General features: G+C 38.4%; 1 protein-coding gene across 1 annotated transcript in view; it reads left to right on the top strand.

Moving 5' to 3' along the window:
- The window catches only part of cubn (cubilin (intrinsic factor-cobalamin receptor)), an 83,575-nt gene that overhangs the window by 3,081 nt on the left and 52,792 nt on the right, over nt 1–27,702 (top strand). Inside the window, exons 6-30 of the mRNA XM_030756630.1 lie at nt 1,221–1,324; nt 2,587–2,710; nt 3,026–3,194; nt 3,944–4,075; nt 4,357–4,452; nt 4,863–4,987; nt 8,331–8,523; nt 9,186–9,304; nt 9,638–9,872; nt 10,206–10,387; nt 10,708–10,870; nt 13,054–13,244; nt 13,560–13,716; nt 14,574–14,749; nt 17,304–17,469; nt 17,612–17,837; nt 18,333–18,463; nt 18,816–19,005; nt 19,147–19,307; nt 20,553–20,734; nt 22,308–22,464; nt 24,404–24,594; nt 24,793–24,952; nt 26,769–26,950; nt 27,432–27,600. Coding sequence (XP_030612490.1) covers nt 1,221–1,324; nt 2,587–2,710; nt 3,026–3,194; nt 3,944–4,075; nt 4,357–4,452; nt 4,863–4,987; nt 8,331–8,523; nt 9,186–9,304; nt 9,638–9,872; nt 10,206–10,387; nt 10,708–10,870; nt 13,054–13,244; nt 13,560–13,716; nt 14,574–14,749; nt 17,304–17,469; nt 17,612–17,837; nt 18,333–18,463; nt 18,816–19,005; nt 19,147–19,307; nt 20,553–20,734; nt 22,308–22,464; nt 24,404–24,594; nt 24,793–24,952; nt 26,769–26,950; nt 27,432–27,600 — 4,081 coding nt within the window. The remainder of the gene's footprint in view (nt 1–1,220; nt 1,325–2,586; nt 2,711–3,025; nt 3,195–3,943; nt 4,076–4,356; nt 4,453–4,862; nt 4,988–8,330; nt 8,524–9,185; nt 9,305–9,637; nt 9,873–10,205; nt 10,388–10,707; nt 10,871–13,053; nt 13,245–13,559; nt 13,717–14,573; nt 14,750–17,303; nt 17,470–17,611; nt 17,838–18,332; nt 18,464–18,815; nt 19,006–19,146; nt 19,308–20,552; nt 20,735–22,307; nt 22,465–24,403; nt 24,595–24,792; nt 24,953–26,768; nt 26,951–27,431; nt 27,601–27,702) is intronic.

Here is a 27,702-nt window from a genome sequence, read left to right as displayed (position 1 = left end):
TAACTGGTTTCCCTCCACGTCGTGGTAAAACAGTAGCTCTGTAAGCTTCTTTGACATTGATCAAAGAAGATCAAGGGTTTTATTTTCTCCAGTAGGACAGTGAACAGATTGTGTGAATCCAGTCAAGTGGGAGGAGAGATTAACATGACTGAAGTCTCCTGAAATTATGACGAGTGCCTCGAGATGTTTAGTCTGTATCCAGTTTCATGGGGAACTTCATATAGCACTTCAGCTGTTGCCTTGGGTGGAATGTACACAAGTATTGTTGTAATATGACTGAATTCCCTTGGTACATAATATGGTCACATACATACATGGACAATACATCTTTGCAGGATTGCAGATTTAGCACCTCTCTCTGGCTGTATGAGGGTGAAAACAGGTAGATCCACAGTCTGAGATGTTTTGATTCAATGATATTTCAGTAAAACACATGAGACAGCACTCACAATATACTTTCTAAGTCTTCACCAATATCTCCAGCTCATCACTTTTGTTGGGCAGGAAGTGGACATTTCCCAAAATCAATAATAATACAACAAAAAGAAAGTTTGAGTAGAGCTACCAGACTTTGCTGCTACCAGCTGAAGGGCATGTTCTAGAAATATAAATATCCAAAGTGGAAATCAGTTTTTCTGTTACTCTGCATCATATACACTAGATTGTTGTTGATATATCCAATGAGACTGATGCTCAAAGTTAGTTACAGAAAAATATAACACTGAATTTGTTTCAGCACTTTTTTAAAAATTACATTCCTTTAACATAAACCATCTTTGATGAAAGAAAGATGCTTATTTATTTATTTATTTCAGTACTGGGAATTTGAATGCAGCTGTGTAGCACTGTTTATCCAAGATAGATTTCCCATGTGGGGCAATAAAATTTATTTAACCAACCAACCAACCAACCAACCAGTTAATAAATTAATCAACCAATCAATCAAATTGTTTGATGGAAATGAAATTGTGAACCAGCAGAGGTCAAAGACACCCCAAAAATCAAAGTAAAATAAATGATGCAGCAATGTGCCAATGTCAATCAGGCTACACAGTGGTGGGCACATGGCCCTCTAGGTGATATCGGACCTGCAGACAAACCTCATTAAGTCATAACAGTGGCCTTTTTTGTGCAGTGTCCAATTTAACCCATGTTTTCTCTTGTTCTCTCTATCTCATTTTGTATGTGTGTGTGTGTGTGTGTGTGTGTGTTTGTGTTAGGGTGCTAACTGTGCAACAGATGTAAATGAATGTCAGGTCTATTCAGGGACATCACAAGGCTGTCAGAATGGGGGAACCTGTGCCAACACCCCTGGATCATTCACGTAAGTCTTAAACCCTGAACTCACACACTCACCCACTGTAACTGTGCAACACCCACATCTCTGTGCAATATTATATTATTCATACTGAACAATATCTAACATTCCTATATTGTGTAATATCCAGTATTCATTCACTAGTGCAATATTCATTCACCAAGTACAATATTCATCATCTTCATTATTATATGTATACACTTATTTACTTTTCTTATAATGTACAGATGCACCAATGTATGTATATATTTTTATACATTCTATTTTTTTATATTTTATACAATGTTTATTTTCTGTATATTTCTTGATTATACTAGATTATAATATTTTTATTTTTATTTTTATTTTAGAGAGTTTGATTTCTGTTGCATAGCACTGAACAGGAGTGGCCCTCCAAATCTCATGGTACATCCTGTATAATGACAATAAAGGCATTCTATTCTATTCTATTCTAAAGCCATAGTTTAAGTGAGATGACTTCATAGATGAGATGAGATGACTTCATAGTTTAAATCTCCCCCCCCAAAAAAATCAAAGAATGCATATGGGTGCTTTGCATTCTGTTGACTCATGTCTTTTCTACTCCTTTGAGTAGAACTCACTCACTTAGAACTCACTTTGTATTGTTGTATATCTGTGTCAACAGACAGCAGTTAGATGGCGAGATGTAATATAATGTGTCATTACTTTGTATGTGATTAATATAACACATACAGTTAGTGTAACACACAGTGAGCAAACATAAAGTTTCTGTAATTTTGCCTCTCTTCACTACCATTAAATAATAATGTGCTGACATTCAGCTTAAAACATAAGTAATTTTAAATGTAAGAACTGTTTTCAATACTCAAATGAAAACCCATGGCAATCAGTAACTGCCTGAAGTCTAGAACTCATGGACATCACTAAAAGTTGTGTTTCCTCCCTTGAGATGCTCTGCCAGGCATTTACAGCAACCCCCTTCAGGTACTGCTTGTCTGTGGGTCTCTGGCTTTTCTTGTCTTCAGTAACTGAACAGCATGCTCCACATGTCAATCAGGTGACTGACTTGGTCACTGAAGGATATCCCATTTTTTGCCTTGAGAAACTGTTGTATTTCTTTTGCTCTGTGTTGCACTGTCTGATCAGTTTTGCAGCATGTGATAATGCAGTTATATGGACACCTGAGAGTGGAATACACTCTTTCTGAAGTTAGTAGAACGACCAGAGAGCAAAGCTGCTGACAGTACCACAGTACACCCTATGACAATGTTTTTCTTTGTATGCAGTTGCAACTGTTCTCCAGAATGGCATGGGATTCTCTGTACTCAGCGCTATGATGACTGTAGGAATGCAGGAGACTTGTGTGTACATGGGTTATGCATTGATGCAGATCGAGTTGTAGCTGGACAGGTAAGCACTGTTTACCCTAAGCACCAGCCCAGAACCTGCTCGGAGCATCTCTTTATTTAAAGTATTGCAAAACAAATTTTTGTTAATGGCACAGTAGAACACATACACTTTTTGAGGATTTATCCTTGCAGTAGGACGATAATACAATGTATTATATTAATAGAAGATTTAATCTTACATTAGCATCAACTGCTGATATTATTGCATTACTATTAATGTCTGACACACTATCTTAACTTAAACTGGTAGATAAAGTTCAAGCTATGTTGTATTCCTTGTTAATTTTTCCCACTGACTATTTTTGCTATTTTACAGCCTAAATATCAGTGCATTTGTGAGAGTGGCTGGGAAGCTCCAGCTGGGAACCCAGCCTGCGTGGCTGATGTTGATGAATGTAGCCTTCCTAACAAGCCTTGTTCAACCAACCCTGTTGTGCCGTGCTTCAACACTCAGGGATCCTTCTACTGTGGAACCTGTCCCTCTGGTAATGTTTAATAATGACATAATTTTTGTGATTTTGGGATGAGAAGGCCCCATCAAGTTTAGCAAATTCTAAAAATTAGCATTTAGGGATTGGGAGACAACTGACACTAAAACAGTTGATGTAAAAAGTTGTTCAGGCTTTTAATACTGTCCTTTGCAGTGACGCCTTTACAGTGATGCCTTTACAGCACACTAAGTGTTGAGCACTTACGTGTATGTTAGTTTGTAGTCACTAACTTTATTAACAGCTAACATTTAGTTAGCTTCTTAGAATCCAAGTTCTGAAAAAGTTGAGACCCTATATAAAATTAAAACAGAACGCAATGATTTTCAAATCTCACAAACTCATATTTTACGCAGAGTAGAACATAGAAAACACAACAGATGTTTAAATTGAGACATTTTAATATTTCATGAAAGATATTAGCTCAAAATGAGCTTTACAACCTTACAACTTTTGGGGAATTGGGATGTAGAAGAAATAAAAACTAATTTGAGTAAATTTCTTTGACTGTGAAATAAGAAATTTTGTCCCAAGATGCTTCATAAAACTTGTAAAAACTTTCAAAGAATAGAAGTTCCATTGAAATACTAGTTTTACATTTACAACTCTCCTGTAGTATTGATTCTGCATCTCGATGGTATCCCAATTTGCTAATTCATTGTTCAAAGTTGTAGTTGTGTTTGTCCATGCCCAAAGATTAAGAAATCTGAAATTTTTTTTTTCTTATTTCCTCTAATATGTGTCAGGCTGGCAAGGCAATGGTTACAGTTGTCAAGATGTGGATGAATGTTTGACCAATAATGGTGGCTGCTCCACCACTCCAACGGTGCAGTGCTTGAACACCATGGGCTCTTTTCACTGTGGTCCCTGCCCACCAGGTATTTAACAAGGGAACAATAATATCACACATATGTGCAGGAGAATGGCCTACAGCTTCTACAAGTTGACTCCACTTAAAGGATGATTCTTAATAATGCCTGAAATGGCTGCCATAGTTAACCTAAGTAAAAAGTTAGCTGTTGGCTTGTAGAAAAATCTTGGTGACCCATACCTATGAAAAATAAAAATGTTTTTGCTTGGGTGCCTAAAAGCGACAATCTTACTAGCAAATCAGATGTCATCTGCACTGATTTCACAGAAAACTTCTTTGTTTTGGCAGGCTATGAGGGAAATGGGAAAACATGCACACCAACTAATATCTGTGATGCTAACAATGGAGGCTGTTACCCACTAGCCACTTGCTCCTCTAGCCCTGGTGAGAAAAAACAAAAGAAAAGAAAAAAGAAGCATGATTTTATCTTTATTGATGCTAACTGGACAAAGAGAATCATACATCTGTCAAACAAATAAAAATAAAGCATGAATATTTAATTATACTTCTTTCTGAAATTTAAGCTAAATTAATGATGTATAATGTATAATGATGTATTTGTGCATATGTTCATCAATATGATGATTCCCTCTGGTAGTAACCTAGTATGATCAAATCATGTCTAAATTTCTATTTATTTATTGCCTTTTTTGTTTTCTAGACTTTGTGAAATACATATGAATAAATTCAATAAACGATTTTTCAGAACAAGTGCAGTCTTGGTATGAGATGGACAATATGAGACATGGATGTTTATTTTTCTTCTTTCCACTCAAATCTCTTGCATCCACCAGGATCCAGTCTTCCCGTATGTACCTGTCCACCAGGCTACACTGGCGATGGTTATGGACCAACTGGTTGCACCCAAACCAGCAACATCTGTCAGACCAGCAACCCCTGTGTCAACGGACAGTGTGTGGTGAGTGTGTGCATGTTTACTGCTGTCCAAACATGCTGGGATTCTGGAGTCAAAATGAAGAATATGATTGGCCTCTTTTGTCCTATAGTCAATACATTACATGAAAATTCCAAAACCAACAATGAACTGATCACACTTACTCAGTTTTCAGAATTATTATAGTTTGTATTTTCTAATTAGCTTTTATTTTTATTTTCATATCTTTTTTACTTGTGTTTTTTCTGAGTGGGTTTCCTTTGGTTTCCTCATTTCAGTTTAGGTTTTATTGTTTAAAAGTGTTTTTTTTATTAGTTTAAGTGGTTTTTTTATTATTGTATGGAAGAACTATGGAAGCAAGATTTAGAAAGAAAATCATAATAGGTATTACAAGAAAAACAAAGAAAGTTTTGAAAGCACTCACAGTAGCCATCAATAAACAAATTTTTACCAAACTAACAAATACCAAAACTAATTATATTTCCTCTACATTTTTATTTTATTTTAGTGAGTCTTCCCAAACTTCCATCCATCCATTCACTCACTTATCCTGATTAGGGTCGCTGGGGGGCTGAAACCTATACCAGCTGACATAGGGCGAGAGGGAGGGTACACCCTGGACAGGTCGCCAGCCTGTCGCAGGGCCAACACAGAGAAAGCAGACAACATCCACACTCACGCTCTCAGTCACACCTATGGGCAAATTAGAGTTTCCAATTAACCTAACCCCAGTAAGTGCACATCTTTGAAATGTGGGAGGAAACTGGAGTACCCGGAGGAAACCCACGCAGACACGGGGAGAACATGCAAACTCCACACAGAGAGAGGGAAGGCCTGTGTTTGATTCCAAGGTGGAATCAAACCCAGGTCTTCCAGATGGTATTCTAACTGTGAGGCAGCAGTGCTAACCACGGCGCCACCGTGCTGCCCAGTTTCAGTTTTTAAAACACTTCTAGTGCTCCTATTGTCTTCTGGTGGCAATTTGCTGCTGCTGTTCTCCCCCAAGAAACTTTAAGAATCAACAACTTAATTTCCTGGTGATGTTTTTGTTTTTTTTATTTACCTTTTTCTGCATTGCTTTTTGTTTCTAATTTTAGCAATATTGTCATTCTTACCATCAGAATCCTCAAAGCACAGGCCGAGGAGGAGGAGTGGCTGCAATCTTTTACTCTAGCTTATCAATCAGCTAAAGACCTACACAGCGGTTTAATTTATTTGAAAGCCTTGCTCTTGGCCTCATCCACCTCAATTGATGAAGACAAAAATCACTTTTAGTTGCTGATATCTATCGTCCTCATGGCCCTTACTCAAAATTTAATTTATTATTCATCCACAGGGTTCTGTGCTGAGACCAGTACTTTTGAAATCATACATGCTTATGTCTTTTTATTAACAATTGCATGCATCTTCATTATCTTTGCAGATGATACCCAACATTATTAAGCCATGAAGTGAGATGATACAAATCAACTAGTTAAACTGCAGCCATGTCTTGAAGACATAAAGGCCTGGATGACCTCAAATTCCCCACTTCTAAATTCAGACAAAACTGAGGTTGTTATACTCATTCCTAAAATATTAGAAACACGGTGTTTAACCAGACTCTTGGAATTATTTGTGATCAAGATATGTCCTTCAGTGTGCACATTAAGCAAATATGTAGGGCTGCCTTCATTTATCTGTGCAATATTGCTAAAATTAGAAACAACTTGTCTCAGAGTGATGCTGAAATAATTTCGTTATTATCCTGTTGCTCTAAAAACTCCTTGTAAAGCCTTCAATTGATTCAAAAGGCCGCAGCAAGATTACTAAAGACAGATATATTTCTCCCAAATTACCTTTTCTTTACTGGGTCTCTGTTAAATTCAGTATTGAATTCAAAATCTTTCTTCTCACATACATAATCTTGAACAGTCAGGCCCCATCATATTTTTAAAAAATCATTGTATCTCATTACCCTAACAAAGTGCTTCGCTCTCAGCAGGGTTATAATAGTTTTGGATTTTAAATTATACTTTAGTTTTATTTCATTGTAACATTTTTCCCTTCTAATTCAGTTAGTTTTAATTCATTTTTAAAGTGGTTTTGCTCATTTTTATTATTAATTTTTTTAATCCTTAACTTTAGTTTAGTTTTCATTAGTTTTAGTATTGTTTTATTTTTTTCATACTTTATTTGTCACGTGCAAGATTCAAGGTGCAAGAATAACTATTGTGTAATAAGAACTCAACAAAGGATACCATTTAAAAAAATGCATTCAGCAACCAAGAACCAAGCATTGTGTGCTAAATGTGTGTAATACTAAGGACACACATGAACATCATGAAACATTAACAGGTAGAAACATAAAGAAAAACATAAATTCCAAAAACCATTAAACTCTACAATAAACTCCCAGTAAACTTCAGTGATAGTGCAGTACATTAACAACCTTGCATGTGGTGTATAACATCAGAATGCAGCTGTATTTGAGCTTTGATTCCTTCAAAGTTCAAAACTAAAGTAAAAGTAGCTGGAACTGCACGAGAGGACTTGACAGTGGTGAACAAGCCAATCACAATCATTCCAGGCTGCGTGGATCCGACGTGTAGTTACATTTCGCGAGAGGTACACGTCAGGTTACGTCAAGGGTTACTGCAAAGATTCAGAGGGGTTTCTGTAGCTGCCTTGTGTGTGCTTCTCAGGTAGACTTTGAGGTTGGTGGGGTTTTTCCACTTGAGAAGTGTTCCACACATTTTTTCGTCATCCACAACAAGACACTTGTTTCTATTTTTCTCGCTATCATACTTAAAGAAATCCCATCTGGGACTCTGCCACTTTCTCTTAACTGTTGTTGTTGCCATCATATTGCAGGCTGGTGAGCACACAGACACACACACACACACACACACACACACACACACACACACACACACACACACACACACACACACACACACACACACACACACACACACACAGTGAGGTGCTGCTAAAACTACTAGAGCTACACTACATTTTAATAGTACATTTTACTTAGTTTTACAAACACACAAAAGTTTCCTTTTAATTATTATTTTTTTCAATTTCAGTTTTCATTATTTTGGTCTTTTTGTTAATGATAGACTGCTAGCTTTTAAAAGTAGAATGGAAGGCAGAGCCTTCAGCTTTCAGGCCCCTCTTCTGCAGAACCAGCTCTCAGTTTGAATGAATTAATAGTCAAAGAAAATTAGATCATTTGTGGTGTTTGTTGTATCACATATATATGTGTTTTTACACTTTAGTGTGGCTATTGCCTGAATGACTCTTTGAATGCCTAATAAATCTTTGATATCTTAAACATAGAAAAAACAAATCCCCTTTTAACGTAAAACTTATGCTGTCACAGGACACCACCTCAGCTCCTGGCTACATCTGTACCTGCAACTCTGGCTGGGAAGGAATACACTGTGACCAGAATGTAAATGAATGCTCAAGCAACCCCTGTCAAAATGGAGGAACATGCACTGACGGCATTAATGGTTTCACATGTACTTGCACTGCCCAGTGGACTGGCCAGTTCTGTCAGACTCCTCAGCAAGGTAATGGGAAAGGATGGGCTGAGAGGGTGTGAATAAACTGCAAACATAAGCGGAGAAGAGTAGAATGAACATGAACAGGCACAGAGAGGAAAATAAGCTGCAATCTGTTATTCAGAAAAGTGCAGAATTGTCTTTATTTATTATCTGTCTGTGACCAAGAGACACAAAAATCACTTTGTATTACAGAAATGAAATGGAAACGTATTTTGTGTAAATGCATAAAAATGGGGCCAAAACAGTGTGAAATGACAGCCCTCCACTTAAAGCTGCATTAACATGACATGCCCTTTAAAATGGTGAACTGTTGTCTTGAGGTGTGTAGTGGTTAACGATATAGAAGCAAAATCATCAACCAAGAAAGGAAAGGTCTAAAACTGTGGCAGCATGCCAGCTACCCTGTTTCACAAAGAAGATGGGAAAGAAAAAACATGAAGACAAAAAAATTTTGGTTAAAAACAAGCAAACTGTAAATTTAAGCATTTGTACTGTTTTATGTTCACCTGCTTCATTTCTCCCGAGAGTGGACAGGGATATTAAATATCTGAACAAGATCCATGCATTACAAATAGCATGGGAAAGTTAAATCTTCCACCTCCTATTTCCTGTGACCTTGAAGGATTTAAATGATGAAGGTTAAAAACCAGTGTGAATGTGTGTTGCAGTATGCGGCGGTTACCTGACTGGCCCTGCTGGTTCCTTCAGTTATCCTAACACTCCAGGTCATGATGAATATGATCACCAGGTCAGCTGTGCATGGGTGATCCACACTGACGCAAACAAGGTGTGTATATTTCATGTCCAGTTTCTATACAAGCAGCTGATTTGAGCTTCTGAACCAACAGAAAACCTTTGAGCTTTGTTTTGTTTTTGATTGAACAAATGGTTTAATGTTACCTGTGGTAGCTTTTTAATGTTGGTTTTGACCTTTAATAACGTCTAAGGAAAAATGTCTGTTTCTGTAGATGGGAATGAAGCTTCTGAGACACAGACTAAATCACAGGGAGTTAACGTGATCTAATAAAGACCAGCAAATTCATCTTTAACATTATGAATGAACTGGATTATAGTTCAGCTGTGGCTCCGTAGTCATTAATTTTCTGTCTTCTCTCTTCAGATTCTGCGCATTACCTTTCCTTTCTTTGATCTGGAGAACAGTGCCAACTGCAACTTTGACTTCCTTCAGATTCATGATGGGGACAGTGCTTCAGCTTACATGATTGGAAAATACTGTGGCCAGAATAACCCACAGGAGCTCTATAGCTCCCATAATTCCCTGTATTTTTGGTTTCGCTCTGATCATTCTATCAGTGCTGGTGGCTTCACAGTTGCTTGGCAGTCTCAGGACCCAGGTAGGTACATTTCAAATGTTGTGGTTTTTAAGTTTTAAAAACTTTCAAGCATTTAGGGCCAGATATTAGCATGAGGTCACAACTGCAAAGAATGCACTAATGGGAAGGGGAAAATTCTGAGGGTGATTTACACAAACTGCACTAATATAATACTAATACTAATAATACCAGTCAAAAGTTTGCAGGTTCATGCCCCGACCTGCAAACTGTTTTAATAATAATTATAATAATAATGAGGACACCAGCAGTTCATTTCAGTAATGACCAGCATTCTACCAAGAGCAAATTAGTGGGTCATAAACGATCAATGTTTGTTACCACTTCTAATCTCAGTGTGTGGAGAGGAACTAACTGCCCCCTATGGCAGCATTAACTCACCTGGTTACCCTGGAAACTACCCACCCAGCCGGGACTGCTACTGGACAGTAACAGTGGATGCTGGCCTCCTCATTACCTTTGCATTCGGGACTCTAAGTCTTGAACATCATCCTGACTGCAACTATGACTTCCTAGAGGTAAGAAATGGCAAATATCCCAACTTTCCTAAAGTTGATCTTATAAAAAATTAAAGTTAGCCATTTCACTTTAAAGGTATGGTTTTGTGTCTGTGTGTCCATATCACTCAGACCTAACAGTTTTTACCTACTCTATAAGGGGGGCTCAAATGCATCCATACTGCTGAACCAAAATCACTGAGATTGTTGATTCCTTTCTCATGTTTGCTGCTGTTTACAGTTTCAGCTGGTCATTGACTCTAGTGTAAAATGCTGTTGAGTCTACACTGGAGGTCATCATCACGGTTTCTCCTCTATTGTTGTGTTGATAAATGTTATAGATTCGGGATGGCCTTCTACCTGAAGACACAGTTCTAGGAAAATACTGCAGTACTGCATCTCCACCCCCCTTACAGACCACTGGCCCAACTGCATGGATTCACTTCCACTCTGACTTCTCTGTCTCTGACCGAGGTTTCCACATTACATACACAACATCACCAAGTAAGAAACCGATCATACTAAGTAAAGTAGTAAACATTGTAAAATATGCAGTATATTAACCAGTAATCATGATGCAGCTATATCACATAACATTTACTCAAAGCTTTTTATTATTAAACTTTATTAATCTTGTGACCAAAGGATTTGGAAACTTAATCATTTATTGGTTAATCTATTATTTTACATTGTCTTCCATCATTGAAAAAATATATCAAGTGCTGTTAATTGTCCCGATGTTGTTTCTTCACATCTTAGTTCAACATTTTTTTTCTTTTTTTCCACACCTCAAAGTGCCCACATTATGGCCATCAATAGGCTCCAAATTATACTCTGGAAATCTACTGGAATATATAGATGTACAGCTTTAACGTGTAAAAACACATTTTATTAGTACACTGCTGGAAGATCTTTGTGTCTTCCAGCAGTGAACTAATGTTCTTCTGTCTGTTTGCTCTGATTGGTCACTTGGCACAACTTTGTCTATCTCACATCCATGTCAAATTTACAATGACCAATTAACCCAGAATGACTTTGAAAAGAAGTAGTAGTACCTGGAACAAAGGCAGAAAGGCCTCAGCTGAGCAGGGAATTTGAACTAAAAGTTTTCCTTCTGTGCAGTAACAGTATTTGCCTATTCACTACCGTGCTATGCCATGTTCTGTCAAACTTGTGCTAACTGCTTTAATGTATACTGCATTGTTGTTTCTGGACCATCTTTATTGCCTTCCTGGTATATGATCTCGTTCAGAGAGTTGTGACTTCTTTGGTGATCCAGAATATTAACACAGAAACTGATGTCTGTCAGGACATGTATGCATACATATCCTCTTTAATGGGCATAAAAAACATGTCCCAGATGTTGCACTCAATGCAGTCTTGCTCTCCTCTCACCTCTCTCGAGGTCTGGGTTGGTTCATGACCATAGATTTGTACCTGTGCTAAAAGTGGACCAAATTCTGTGTTTCTGACTTGTTTCTGGGGGCCAAACCTATAAAGGTAGAACCATTACACCTTTGATTGGGGGGGGGGGGGGTTCTGGTTTGTACCTCATGGAGACCAATTCTGAATCTCTTGTATTAAATTTGTAGATTAATGTAACAGCAAAAAGCCTTTAAAAAAGTGCAAAATTGGGTGTAGGTATACCCATTAATTTATTTTAAATATTTTCATCATTCATTCATACACTTGGAAATGGCATTTATATATCATTGTTTTAGTCTTAATATCTACTCAAAGCATTACCTGTCTCCACCTGTAGCCAGAATCACCATCACTGCTACTGATGTTGAACACATACAGAATGAAACTTTTCTGAATGTATTAAATGCTTTTCATTTAACTTCAATAAATAGAGAAACAATAAACCTTAAAATCTAAGAGTACATTTTATATTTTAATTCATTTGGCCAAACACAAACTGTCTCCTGATAGTTGTCCCTAACATCAAAAAAACAAAACAAAAAAACTGTGTACCTTTTATTGCTTGCAAACACTTTTGGTCCTTGAGGTAGCATTGGACATGCTCATATGAGATTTTGACTGTTTTTCTATTAATGTAAAAGGATTTTTATAAGCCATAGAAAACATATTTATTTGTTATTATTCATTTATTACTTGCAGTGATATAGTATCGTATTGTTGACGGTACTATGGTCTCATACTGCCATCTTGTGTCCTTTATGCTGTAGTCTTGTCTGAGTACATGTGCTGCTCCTTTTAATTTTTTTTTTTTATTATACATGGTCAAAAGTATTTGCTATTTATCTTCAAGGGTCATTTCACTTTATGCTGAGATGCAATTATAGTTAAGTAGTGGAAAAATAACTAAACTCTGATATCATTCAGAAAGACACATTTTGGTGTACAGAGAGGATAAAAAGCTCTAGACTGGGAACAGCTATGCTTACTAGTAGCTTTAACAGGCATTATTCCCATGGCTTTGTTGCCCCTTAGATTCATATTGCATTTGCAGTTCATGGAGCAATTCAGACAAAAAAGAATCAAACAAACAAACCAAAACAACTCAAATAATGGTGATTTTCCTTTATTTTTTTGTGAACCCTGAAAAAAATTTTACTTTACATTACATACTTTGTTATTTGTATGTCTGCAAACTGTACATAGTTACTGAGATTTTAAAAAATGCTCTAATTCTCAGTTAAGTTTCCTATGTTTTGTCTTAGGTGACCCTGGTTGTGGTGGGACTTTCACTGATAGTGAGGGCATCATCATTTCCCCCAACTGGCCCAACAACTATAACCACAATCGCCAGTGTATCTATTTGATCAGGCTGCCAGAAGGTGAGCAGGTGGCCCTCAACTTCACGAACATGGATCTGGAGAGTCACAGCAGCTGTACTTTTGACTATGTGGAGGTAAGACATGTTTATGTCTGCTAGACAAATATTTTGTCCCTGCTTCTTTTCCCCCAGAATTTACTACATAAAAAAAAAACATATTTAGCAAATGCAGTGATTTTTTTTTTTTTTTTTAGGCAGCATTTTGAGAGTATGATCGATATCCACCATCAGATAGATAGATAGATAGATAGATAGATAGATAGATAGATAGATAGATAGATAGATAGATTGATAGATTGATTGATAGATAGATGTTTGCTAGAGAGTTTTTTTGACAGATTACCACCGCTTCATTCCAGCTTTCATCCTTTTGTTTTACCTCATTTCCAGGTTCGTGATGGGAGAATGGAGACGGATCCTCTGATAGGGAAGTACTGTGGAAGTTCACTGCCAGGTCCTATTTCCTCATCGTCTAACTTCCTCTGGATTCGCTTCAAGTCTGACAGCTCAGTCAGTCGAGCTGGATTTCGGGCTGTCTACACAGTTGGTGAGACTTGAAAAACAAGTATTTGTTCTGTAATGTTTTGTATAAAGTATTAAATTTGATTGTGGAGTTTTTGCCATTTTTGTTTCTCAGTAATCACTTGCATTTCTCTGAGATGGCAGATATTATTAAATGCTGCAGGCACACTACCTACCTCTAAATTCCCAAATTTTCCTATAGTTTACCATATCCAGTGTTGTTCCATTAGTTAGTTAACAGAAAATATTTTGCAGTAACAGAAAAAAACAGCTTAAAATCAGGATACAGCATATTTTTATTTCAAAGACTTTTTTTTTACATGTATAAATTTTATATAAGCCTTTTCAATCAAATAATTGTATGTATAATTATATATATTTGACACAAATTAAATAGGCCACTCAATAAAATGACTGTGTAGGGAGAACTGTACTTATTTTTCTTAGAAGTTATGAATTTGTTAAATTTAACTTGCATTAAATGTTATAACATGAATGTATTTAATAGTTTGTTAGGTCATGGATAATTTTATCTGACATGACAATGGAATGGGAAGGGATATTTATATTTTTATGGATAAAAAAATCTCAACGCTTACACCTGGTTGGTTGCAATGCACAAGTTCTTTGCATAAACATTAGTTAGAGAAAGATGGAAACATGAGAAAATATGTGGACCAAATCAGAAGTGAAAGGAGAGAGAAATTAGTATCATTTTAGGTTAAAACTCCCAAGGGTGAGTCTCAGATTGAAAGGGGATACTGAGCATATCCTCTTCAGTGAATCAAATGGTCACAGATCCAGGGAAAGATTTAATTCAGTAGTCCAAACAATGTTCATTCCATTTGCCACTGACCAACCTTTACCTTTCCCTCTCCCCAGCTTGTGGAGGTACTTTATCTGGAAGTGGGCAGTTTCACTCTCCCTACTACCCAAATGCTTATCCCCATAACAAGGTCTGCGAGTGGGTCATTAACCAGCCAGAGGGTTATGTGGTCACCCTTAACTTCCTGTCGTTTGATGTTGAGGGAGCCTCCTGTCAGTATGATTTTATTGAGGTAAGTTCAGTTCACACAATTAGACTTCTTTCCTCTACTCCAAATACAAAATGCAACAATATGAAGCATAATAGAATCTTAGCCACACTATTTGTCTCTCCTTCCTTCTTGTTCTTTTTCTTCGTGTTCTTCTCCTTTTTGTTGTTGTTTTTATTATTATGCTTATTCTTATTAGTCCATGGTGATAATAATATAAAGAAAAGGAAGAAGTTGTGGACAATAAAAAATGATAGATGAGTAATATTATTGATATTATTTTACATAAAATGAAACACAGCCAGATACTGCACACCATGCCCACAGGAAATCACAGAAAATTGATTTTCCTTTGGATTTGCTTATTTTTTATGTGATTTAACTCATCATCATAGATGTTTCTGCTATCTGTTGCCCTAATGCCCTAAAAATAATGAAATTAACCACAAGATCCTTGAAGAAGTGACACAAGCAGGACCAGAATGAACCCGACCATCACACACTCAACAAATGAGAAAAGACCAACAAAAACAAAGAGGAAACAGTCAGTGGTTAAAATACAGCCACCAGTTAATCCAACTGTGGAGGTCAGTGACAGCCTACCCTAACGCTTCAGAAAGCCAAGCATGTCAATGCTGTTGCTTCATATGTGGCACAGATGATCCTGTACATGATCCCAGCTGCTTGGTTGTGCCTCTTAGGGTATGCAATCCCAGCTTGCGCCTTACATCTTGCAACTGTGTGGTGGATAGTCTCTGAGACACCTTTGCACAGTCTGCAGCTTGGGTCCCGTCAGCTGTGGTAGACTCCCTTCCCTTATGTACCTGGTGTTTAGGACCTGTTCTTGTGCTGCTTGATCAGAGCTTCTGTGCTGTCCTTTAAGCCGGCCTTTTCTAGCAGTAATGGGACTTTTTTTATGTCAGCTGCTTCCTCTGTCTGTTTGGTAGTACATCCAATGCAGAGGCTTGGTTGTCCATGATAGTTCCTTTCTGTTCCTCATCACCGTCTGTCTTCAGCTGCCTGAAGCAGTTAATCTCAGGGGGCCATCTTCCTGGTGTGTTTGTGGATGCTTTGTGTTTCATCCTGGATTGTGATTCTGACACTCACTAAACCTCACCCTCCCTCTTTCCATTGCTCATAGAGCTTCAGGGTACTGGACTTCAGGAGGAGACCTCTGTGCATTGAGAGAAGTTTTCGTGTCTTGACATCAGTGTCCTCCTGTAGCCAGCTTTATTATTCCAGCCGCAATTTGGTTTCTAGGTGTCTTCTCTATAGGGGCTTCCTCTACATGCATATTTGAGCTTATACCCAAGTGCTTCTAGGATTACTGTGGCAGTAGTGTATATGAGCTCACTGGATACTGGTGGTGTTCACATATGTAAGCATCTCCCCTGACTGGACTTTGTCAGTGAGCTGGGGAAGCCCCCAGATGAGCACATGGGTCCTCTCCTTCGGATGGCTACTTTGTGTTTGGCCATAATCTTCACCCTAATGTAAGTAGATGCATCTGCCGTTACAGGGGCCTGGGCATCATCTAGTTTAGTTCCAGTGCTCTCTTCTATCAGAGTCGGCTCATTATGTCCCTACTGCTCACTACTGTTCCCGCTGTGCTGCACCCTCTGGATCTTTAGCTTCAATAGTAGCTGTCTTCTATATTGATGTTATTGCACTGAGCTACCAGCTGCTTCTTTGTCAGTGTGGATGTCTAATTCCTACTCATCCATAGTTCCCACATGCATTAAATATAACCTCTTATTTACCACTGGTAAATAACTGGTGAAGTGGATAACACTGATTATCTCTTCATCATGGCACCTGTTAGTGGGTGGGAAATATCAGGGAGCAAGTGAACATTTTGTCCTCAAAATAGATGTGTTAGAAACAGGAAAGATGGGCAAGCATAAGGATTTGAGCAGGTTTGACAAGGGCCAAATTCTGATGGCTAGACAACTTGATCAGAGCATCTCCAGAACTGCAGCTGTTGCGGGGTGTTCCTGGTCTGCAGTGGTCAGTATCTATCAAAAGTGGTCCAGGGAAGGAACAGTGGTGAGCCAGCGACAGGGTCATGAGTGGACGAGGCTCATCACTGTCTTGCTGTCCTCATACATGTCCTGCACCAGCCACGCATACTGTTCTACCACTCCTGCCCTCATGCAGTACCACAATTCCTCTCTTGGCACCATACCATGTGCTTTCTCTAGTTCCACAAAACTCTTCTGAGCTTCCCTGTACACCTCAATCAACACTCTCAAACCAAACATCGCCTCTGTAGTGCTCTTTCTTGGCATGCCATGAAAAGTGTGCTACTGTTGGCCAAAAACAAAGGAAGAAGAGAGGGGGAAGGTGCATAGGAGGCAGCGAGAGAGAAAGAAAGACATCACTATGTTTGGTTAGATACAGTATACATGAATAGTGACACAAAACATAAGAGTTTTATTTTTTGATTGCATGTTTTTATAGTTTAATAGTTCACCAACAAATGCTTTTGCATGTGCAGTGTTCATGCTTGAATAGATGGGTGGCCTGAAAGGGTGGCAGTAGATCAGTTTTAGTGGCACATGTTTTCTCTTTTTTTTAGGTCAGGGATGGAGCCACATCAAGCTCTCCTCTGCTGGGGACATTTTGTGGTATTGAGATTCCCCCCAGGCTCCAGTCTACTCAGAGATCTATGTATATTAAATTCAAGACCGACTCCTCTGTCAGCAACCATGGCTTCGAAGCAGTCTACGACTCTGCCATAGAGGGTGAGAGAAGTATCTGTTTATGAAAGACTTTTGATTGATTACACTCGTAGGTTTGAAAAATCTTTATAGCACCACATGATGGTAATTGGCAAAGCTTTTTAAAAGTCTGTTGATGTCTAATGTACATTTTTCCATATGCCAGGCTGTGGTGACACTTTGACCAGTCCATCTGGCACCATTACAAGCCCTGGCCACCCCAGCAGCTACCCCCATGGTGCCAATTGTACCTGGTACATCAGTGTTAGCCCAGGCAACCTGATTCGGCTAACATTTGAATCATTCAACTTGGAGTATCATGCTAACTGTAACTTTGATTATCTGGAGGTCTATGACAATGGCACCGTGGAGACCGGAAACAAGATCGGCAGGTACACATGGAGTGCATATGCAAGCAAGTGTGTGTGTGATTAGTACAGTATAGGGTTATTGTTTTCATATATATATATATATATATAAAATTCTCAGTTTCAGTATTTAATATGTTGTCTATGAAAGAAGGAATTTGAATGAATGCTTTAAATGATTTGTAAATCCTTGCATTTTTATTTACATTTTACACATTGTTGGACATGTCATCATTGATTTTGCAGCTACAATGTTGTTTAGATGTTTCTGGTTCAGAACCTTTTCAAAAATTTGTAAAGAAAAGCTTGTTTACACTGAAATACAGTTTGTTTTTGGATGTGTGGAGAGATTATTGTTATTACTGTCTGTAGAATGATGAAAACAAGTCTACTTTTATTCATTTAAAATCAATTTACAATGCAAATAGGTGTGCACAAAGTAAAGGTTTCAGTACTTTTTAAGATAATATATATAGTACATGTATTAATTTCTGTATGTGTGGCACTTTGTATATGCAGGTACTGTGGTCGTTCGGTGCCTCCATCCATCACGAGCACTGACAGCCAACTGACCCTGCTATTTGTGGCTGACTCCAGTTTAAACACAGAAGGATTCTCTGCCAGTTATGTCTCCATCAATGCAAGCACAGGTACACAATCTTCTTTGAAAGTTATAGTGGATATACACTATATGGACACAAGTATAATGCCTTGCTAGCCATGCAATATGCCTTTACAAACATCATCATACAGAAACACATGATGAACCACTGAAAAACAAAAGATCAGCTTTAGAATGTGATCAAGAATGTGATGCAAAGATTTCCTTATTTTAATGTATGTTTTTGGTTTATGTTAAAATCATAGTTAAATTCCAAAGAATATTTGTGTTTCAGAGAATTATGTAATCTACTCATTTTGCTTAAAATTGTTTTAACTAAAAAGAACATAGTACTCAGATTACAAGATTAATAATATTTTTTCACTTTTCTCACTCAACAGACTGTGGCCTGACCTTCACCTCCCCTACAGGGTCCTTCAGTTCACCTAACTACCCACAATACTACCCCAATGCTAGAGACTGCATCTTCAAGATAATTGTGGAGGTCAATATGCAGATTATGCTGAATTTCACTGATTTTGAGCTGGAGGGGTCCCATCCTACTTGCAATTTTGACTTTGTGGAGATCAGGTGAGAAAAAAAAAATAATGAAGTTTGGCTTCTTTTTTTTTGGTTTGTTTTTTTTAGCAAAGACAAACCTTATAGAGGAGCTGCAGCTGTCTTTCTTTTATTCAGACCACTGACATGTTGAACTTCCACTGTCTCATGTAGGGATGGTGGCTTTGAGACATCTCCCTTAATTGGTAAGTTCTGTGCCAATCAGAGACCTCCACTTCTGGTGTCCCACAGCAACCGTTTGTGGGTCAGATTCCGTTCTGATACCTCAGTCACTTATCGTGGATTCATTGCTCACTGGGATGGAACACAAACTGGTGAGGTTAATATTAATGTAATAATAACACAGTTTAGTTAGTTTTTGCAATTTCAGCTAGAGAAAGAACAGAACACAAACTAACCTGTTGCTGCTTGGCCACCACCTCCTTGAATTTGGATTCTTTGTCAGGACATCTGCACAAAAATCTGTAAGCTATCTCTCAATACAGTAGCACATATGAAGGAGCAGCAGGCATTTGAAAGCAGAAAAAATGAGCAAGTACAAATTTCTGAGTGAATTTGACTGTAATGGCGGCAACAAAACTGTAGTTCCCAATATGTAGCACTTCATGTCACACTCCAACGCTTAACCCCGAGTTGCTCTCCAACAGAGAGCAACTCGGGGTTAAGTATCTTACATTGGCATGCAGCCTGGAGTAGCCAGGAATTGAACTGCCGACCTTTCAATCAGTAGATGACCTGCTCTACCTCCTAAGCTACAGCCACCCTGGGGCAATGTATGTCTGGGCAATGTGCTGTTGGGATACATTAGGTCTTGTGTTTCATATTGACTTGCACCACCTGCTTGAAGTTACCCCCCCCCCCCCCCCCCCCCGAAAAAGAAATGAAAAAAAAAATCACACCAAAATTCCAAGTTAGTAATTGTGTAAGCATTCCCTTCATTTTAGAGCAGTATATATCACTTTGTTTTAATAATTTTGCTGAGCAGTGTTCATGTAGGCTTTAAAAAACTGAATCTCTGTTTGCAAATATGTATTTTAATAATCTGAGAAAAATGAGATCATCTGAATTTACAGAATAGCTTGCAAAATGTCAGTAGGCATAGATCAAAGCACTGTATATGTGTGTCACTGGGTGAATGAGTAGAGTAGAAACTATACATACAAAAAGTGTACATATATTTGTGCAGATGAACTGAAACACTTAAAGAAACCTGTCCACTGTAGTTTCAGCTTACTGGTTCAAGCTTATGAGGAACTTGTCTGACTGTACTTGTTATCTATGACTTAAGCCAGCTGACCATTTGGCCATTTCTGATAGGTTTCCCAAGAACTTATTTTATACCTTTAATAATAACAAAAAATGTATATGTGTACAACAATCTGTATTTACTCTACAACAATTACAGTATATAGAAAGCAGCACTCTTTAAGTTTATTTTTTAATGTAACTGTAAAATGTATAAAATTAAATAAATAAAAAAATAGAAAGTCACTTATGTTTTGTCATTTCCTGTTTTTTCCCGCTTATTTTAAACATTTGTCTTCATCCTTCATTCCAAGGCTGTGGTGGGATGTTGACAACTGCATCTGGTGCATTCTCCTCCCCTAACTACCCACTCCCCTACCACCCAAATGCTGAGTGCTACTGGAACATTAGGACCAACCAGGGCAGCAACATCCTGCTCTCTTTCTCTGATTTCCACCTGGAGTCCACCTCCACCTGTTCTTATGATTATTTGGCTGTGAGTACTATACCTCTAAATCATATTTTTTTCCCTCTCACCTGTGTGTGTATTTGAAGAGTTTCAGACAGGATTGCATCACAGGACAGAAACAACATTAGTGAAAGTTACAAATAATCTCCTTATGGCCTCTGACAGCAGACTCATCTCTGTTCTTCTCCTGCTAGGCCTCATGCAGCGTTCAGTACTGTTGACCATAATATTTTTCTACAGCGATTAGAGCATTGGTATTAAAGGAACTGCACTGCAGTGGTTTGACTCATATATATGTGAAAGATTCCAGTTTGTGTGTGTAAATGGGGAGTCTTCCTCACACATAAGTTAGTCACAGAGTTCCATGATGGGAACAATAAATTTTACATTGCACATGCTTCTCTTATTCAATATTGTTAGAAAACACTGCATACATTTTCATTGCTATGCAGATGATACCCAGCTCTCTTTATCCATGAAGCCAGATGTTACAAATCAAAGGCATGTCTTTAAGACATAAATGTCTGAATGACCTCAAATTTCTCCATTTCTGAGTTCAAACTAAACTGAGGTTATTCAGTGCCTCTAAAAATCTTAGAAACATGGTGTCTAATCAGATATCTACTTTAGATGGCATTACCTTGGCCTCCAATAACACTGTGAGGAATCTGATTAGGATATGTTCTACAGCATGCACATTACCTGTATAAATGTACACATTACATGTGTACATTTATACAGATATATGGACTGCCTTCATTCATTTGTGCAATATTGCTAAAATTTAAAACATCCTGTCTCAGAGTGATGCTGAAAACCTAGTTCATGCATGTATTACCTCTAGATTGGACAATTATAATTCCTTATCATCAGTCTGCTCTAAAAGCTCCCTGAAAAGCCTTTGATCTTGAACATTGCAGCGAGATTACTAACTGGACCTGAAAAGACCATATTTCTGCCATATTACCTTTTCATTATTGGCACTCTTTTAAATTTTAAAATCCTCCAACCTTCAGCTGTCAGGCCGTGCTGCTGTGGAACCAGCTACCAACCAGTTTGGATCTGGGAGACAGACATTCTCTCTACTTTTAAGATTATTCTTAAAACCTTCTTTTGTGATAAAGCTTACAATTTAGGCTGGATCAGGTGACCTTGATCCATCCCTTATTTATGCTGCCATAGGCTTAGGCTGCTGGAGGGCTTCTCATGAGTACACTGAGTGTTTCTTTTTTGCTCTTTTCACTATGTATTTATACGCCACTACTGCATTTAACCATTAGTAATTACTAAAATGTGGCTCTTTTTCCCATAATGTGTCTTTTGTCCTGTCTCTCTCTTCTCTCCTCTCTTTCCTCTCACCCCCATCCATTTGCAGCCAATGGCTGCCCCTCCCTGAGCCTGGTTCTGCTGGAGGTTTCTTCCTCTAAAAAGAGTTTGTCCTTCCCATTGTCACCAAGTGCTTGCTCATAGATGGTAGTGTAATTTTGGGGGTTTCTTTCTAATATTGTAGGGCCTTTACCTTGCAATATAAAGCCCCTTTAGGCAACTGTTATTGAGAACTGGCACTACCTAAATAAGCTGAACTAAATTGCGTGTTTAGGTATATGATGGCAACAGCAGCAGTGCTCCACAACTGGCCCAGCTGTGTGGCAGTCAGCTGCCCAGCACCATCAACTCTTCCAGCAATGAGCTTTACATCAAACTCCGCACGGACGGCAGTGTCAACACTGGAGGCTTCCTTGCATCCTACACCTCTAGTAAGAAAGTAGAACATTGCATCATTTTTTATTTCTTTAGAACTTTTATGTTTGTGAATTTAATTAATTCTAAATTTGGAAAAATTCTGATAAAAATATCAGGTCACACAGAAAAGTAAAATTAGGTGTCATAAGCAACAACTGAAATACAGTGGTATGCAAAAGTTTGGGCACCCCTAATAATTTTCATGATTTTCCTTTATAAATTATTGGTTGTTCAGATCAGCAGTTTCAGTTAAATATATCATATAGCAGATGAACACAGTGATATTTGAGAAGTGAAATGAAGTTTATAGGATTTACAGAAAGTGTGCAATAATTATTTAAACAAAATTAGGCAGGTGCGTAAGTTTGGGCACCCCAACAGAAAAATGACATCAATATTTAGTAGATCTTCCTTTTGCAGAAATAACAGCCTCTAAATGCTTCCTATAGCTTCCAATGAGAGTCTGGATTCTGGCTGAAGGTATTTTGGACCATTCTTCTTTACAAAACATCTCCAGTTCAGTCAGGTTTGATGGTTTCCGAGCATGGACAGCCCGCTTTAAATCACACCACAGATTTTCAATAATATTCATGTCTGGGGACTGAGGTGGCCGTTCCAGAACGTTGTACTTGTTCCTCTGCATGAACGCCTTGGTAGATTTTGAGCAGTGTTTAGGGTCGTGGTCTTGTTGAAGTATCCAGCCCCGGCACAACTTCAACTTTGTCACAGATTCTTGAACATTGTTCTCAAGAACCTGCTGATATTGACTAGAATCCATGCGACCCTCAACTTTAGCAAGATTCCCAGTACCTGCACTGGCCCCACAGCCCCACAGCATGATGGAACCACCACCAAATTTTACTGTGGGTACCAAGTGTTTGTCTTGGAATGCTGTGTTCTTTTTCCACTATGCATACCGCCCCTTGTTACGTCCAAATAACTCAATTTTAGTTTCATCAGTCCACAGCACCTTATTCCAAAATGAAGCTGGCTTGTCCAAATGTGCTTTAGCGACTCTGTTTGTGGCATCTGCACAGAAAAGGCTTCTTCTGTATTACTCTCCCATACAGCCTCTCCTTGTGCAAAGTGCACTGAATAGTTGAACGATGCACAGTGACACCATCTGCAGTAAGATGATGTTGTAGGTCAGGGATCCTCAAATCCAGGCCTCGAGGGCTGGTGTCCTGCAACTTTTAGATGCATCTCTGCTTCAACACACCCGAGTCAAATATAAAAGTCATTAGCAGGACTCTGGAGAACTTGACTGCATACCGAGGAGGTAATTCAGCTATTTGATTCAGGCATGTTGGATCAGGTACAAATCTAAAACCTGTATGACACTTGCCCTTGAGGCCTGGATTTGAGGATCCCTGTTGTAGGTCTTTGGAGCTGCTCTGTGGGTTGACTGTGACTCTTCTCACCATCCTTCACCTCTGCCTATCTGAGATTTTTCCTGGCTTGCCAATTCAGACCTTAACTAGAACTGTGCCTGTGGTCTTCCATTTCCTCACTATGTTCATCACAGTGGAAACTGACAGCTGAAATCTCTGAGACAGGTTTTTGGATCCTTCCCCTAAACCATGATGTTGAACAATCTTTGTTTTCAGCTCATTTGAGAGTTGTTTTGAGGCTCACATGTTTCCACTTTTCAGAGAAGATCCAAAGACGAGAAACACTTGCAATTGGCCACCTTAACCCTTTTGCATAATTGGATTCACCTGTGTATGTAGGTCAAGGGTCGATGAACTTACAAAACAAATTTAGTGTTCCAATAATTAGTCCTGAAGGTATTCAAATCAATAAAACCACAAGGGTGCCCAAACTTATGCACCTGCCTAATTTTGTTTAAATAATTGTTGCACACTTGTTGCACACTTTCTGGGAGCTGGGTTCTCTTTTCTAGAGTACACCATGTGTGATCTTATTATTGTGCTGATATTTTCTTATTTTCAGAATGCAATAGCATTTTCATCTCAGGCAAACACAGAGGAGGGATCGAGTCACTGAACTTTCCCAACAACTATCCAGACAACACCCAGTGCAGCTGGACCATCCAAGCCAGCAGTGGAAATACCATCAACTACACCTTTACGGCCTTCCAGCTGGAGGGCAACTCCATTAGTTGCACATTTGATTACATCAAGGTAACACCATGCACACGCCTCAACATTATGAACAAAAGAAAGAACCTGGGCAACTCAACCCTCCCACCAAGCTTGTTTGTAACTAAACAAAATTACATTTTGTGCAGTTTTTTTTTTATCCAGTATGTTTAAAATTACTTTGACTTTGATATATTTATTTATTGTGACTGTATATTATACTCTCTGCTACCTCCATAGCTCTATAATGGACCCAATGAAGAGGCACCTCTTATTGGTACATTCTGTGGATACACCCCTCCCCCAGCCAACAGCACCACAAGCTCAGCACTCACCATTGTGTTCAGAACAGACTCATCTGTATCACTGCCTGGCTTCCAGATGATGTGGTACCAAAACGGTAAGAGGAAAAAATCTTTTACTGTCACAGACTAGTCCAGATCAACAGAACCACTACATACATACTCTGTACTGTACTAAAATACAACAGTTAAAACAGTTTTTAAAATATTTATAGTAGTTAATGGAATGGAATTTTTGTATTTTTAAATATGTGCTAATAACTTAACATTTTATAAAAGTGCACTATGCAGCTAAGAGACATAACCTCTCTAGAGTGTCCTGCATCTGCACTGGGGTCTCCTTCTCAGTGGACATACCGGAAATGCCTCATCTAGAAGATGTCCAGGAAACATTCTAGTTTGATGCCCAAACCATCACAACTGACTCCTTCTGATGCAGAGGATTTGCGGCCCTACTTCCTGACCAAACTCCTCACCCTAACAATAGGGGAGACAGACAGCCTCCACTAGTATCCACAATCTCTTTCTTTCGCTCACTATCCAGATGGCATGGCCATAGGTGAGGGTAGGAGTGTAGATTACCAGTAAATAAGCAGCTCTCACTCAGCTGTACAACTGTAGATGATGCACTAGTCCATCTGCCAGTCTCCAACTCCTTTCTTCCCTCACTTGTGAATAAGACCCTGAGATGCTTGAGCTCCTCCACTTGGGGCATCAACTCATTCCCAAGCTGGAGAGGTCAATCCACCCTTTTCTAGCTAAACATTGATGAATAACACAAATAATACATCTCATATAACCAGAACACATGCATCCACACAGGCTGAGCTGCTGGCCTGACACATGCAACATGAGAACATAAGTTGTGGTAGTGGCTGTTGTTGTCTAGTTATTTCTCTTTCAGTGGAATGATCACACACACATTGGAAAAAGCTGCCTGAAAAGATACAGAGGTGTAATGTTAACTCTGATCTGACTCTGAGCTCAGCATTATGTGAGGACTGCAGATCCCCTCTGTGTCACTGTCACTTCAGATGTCTGCTAGTTTATGTGGTCATGCTTACACATATAAAAAGAAAGTCCTAATTTCCTCAAGTAGAGGTAATTTGTGGTCTAAAGGTAGTTTTAAGTTTATATCCCATTTTGTGTAAGATGGAAAACAGCAAAAAAAAATTTTTAGGTACTAGATTTATCTCTAACAGACTACACGTAAATAAGTATATGACCCAAGTTGTTTAGAATTTGACTTGAATAAATATTTAGTATATGATCACCAAGTCTTTGTTAATAGGAAATATAATAAGTTTAAACACTCCTCATATTGGACGAAGGAGGGTCAAAAGGAAGTTCTGTGAATGTGTTTTTTGAACAGGTTAGTGTTGCCCCTGATGAATCCTACATGTTTTACTTGACAATCTTACTGGCCACATTAGCTGATATACCTTACAAGGCACATTTGTGTTTGTTTCAGAAACAGAAATTATAGATCAGTGTTTATTTATAGCTGCTCTTTCTTTACTTTTAGATTCCAAATCATTTTCTGTCTGCTCTCAGAATCCAGCAGTTAAGTTAGCCACACACCTAATGGGAACAGCCTTCCTGCTTTTCAAAGGAATGTAATCCCCCATCTCAGTTGTATGATAAGGACATATGATTAATAATAATGGATTGATAAGTAGAGTTTTTGCTTTTTACTGATGGAGCTGGCTGTTGGTTTTGAAGCTTTCTCAGTGGAGTATGACAAAGGGTAACGCTTGCTTTATTGCATCTTTTGTCACACTCCCTCTTGACTCTCTTTGCTTCTGCTGACAAAGCTGCCGTTATGATCTCTTTATTAGAAATATTGTTTACTCTGTGTTTTTAACACCTTAAAATAAGTTGACACATGATTTAGTGACTTCTGTGTCCCTGCAGGTTGTGGTGGGGATCTTTCTGGCTCCACTGGCTCCCTCAGCAGCCCAGGCTACCCTAACAGATATCCAGATAACAGAGAATGTATATGGTATATCACCACATCAGCTGGCAGCAGTATTACTCTCACCATTCATGAATTTGATGTCGAGTTCCACCAAGATTGCAACTATGATGTGTTAGAAGTAAGATATAAACCTATCTCTCTAATAGGTGTTGGCAAAATTTTATCTTTCGTGCTTATGTACAGAGCATATTCACAAAAAATTGCTGCATTGCATTGATGTAAATATTTACTACAGTATTGCTGTAAGTGGTGTAAACTGATATTTTCTGTAATCCTGCTTATTTAGGATGTATAAATATAAGACACATCTGAGATAATAAAACATGACTCCACTGTGCATTTTTCGTCAATTAATAAAAGAAAGCTTTCAACAGAATTAATTACAGTTATTTAAGAATTATAAATATCATCACTTTGATTTAAAAAAAAGCATTTGTATATATTTTCAGTTCATAAACTGACCAAAAGCTGAATTTATAACAAGCCCAAAAGCTCACATTACTTTAATAAATACTTAATGTGCTACTCACTGCAGTTTAGAATGAATTTAATTATATTTCAATCATTGAATATCTTGATTACTGTTGCCTTCCCCTCAGGTTTATGGAGGTCCAGACTTGTCAGCCCCACAGCTGGCTAAGCTGTGCAGCACTACATCCAACCCAATGCAGGTCTCCAGCACTGGCAACCTTCTCACTGTACGCTTCAAATCTGATGCCTACGTCAGCGGTCGAGGATTCAATGCAAGCTGGGCTGAAGTCCAGGGAGGTGAGTGATCACCATTTGTTTGGCAAGGTAAAATATATCAGGTAAAGATGGGTATGCAGTAACTCATTTTCAGTTGTTTAAGTGATAGACTATATATATATA

This window comes from Archocentrus centrarchus, chromosome 20, assembly GCF_007364275.1.
Source record: "Archocentrus centrarchus isolate MPI-CPG fArcCen1 chromosome 20, fArcCen1, whole genome shotgun sequence".
Taxonomy (NCBI): domain Eukaryota; kingdom Metazoa; phylum Chordata; class Actinopteri; order Cichliformes; family Cichlidae; genus Archocentrus; species Archocentrus centrarchus.
Note: the sequence above shows the minus strand (reverse complement) of the source record. Positions and strands in the feature narration are given on the sequence as shown.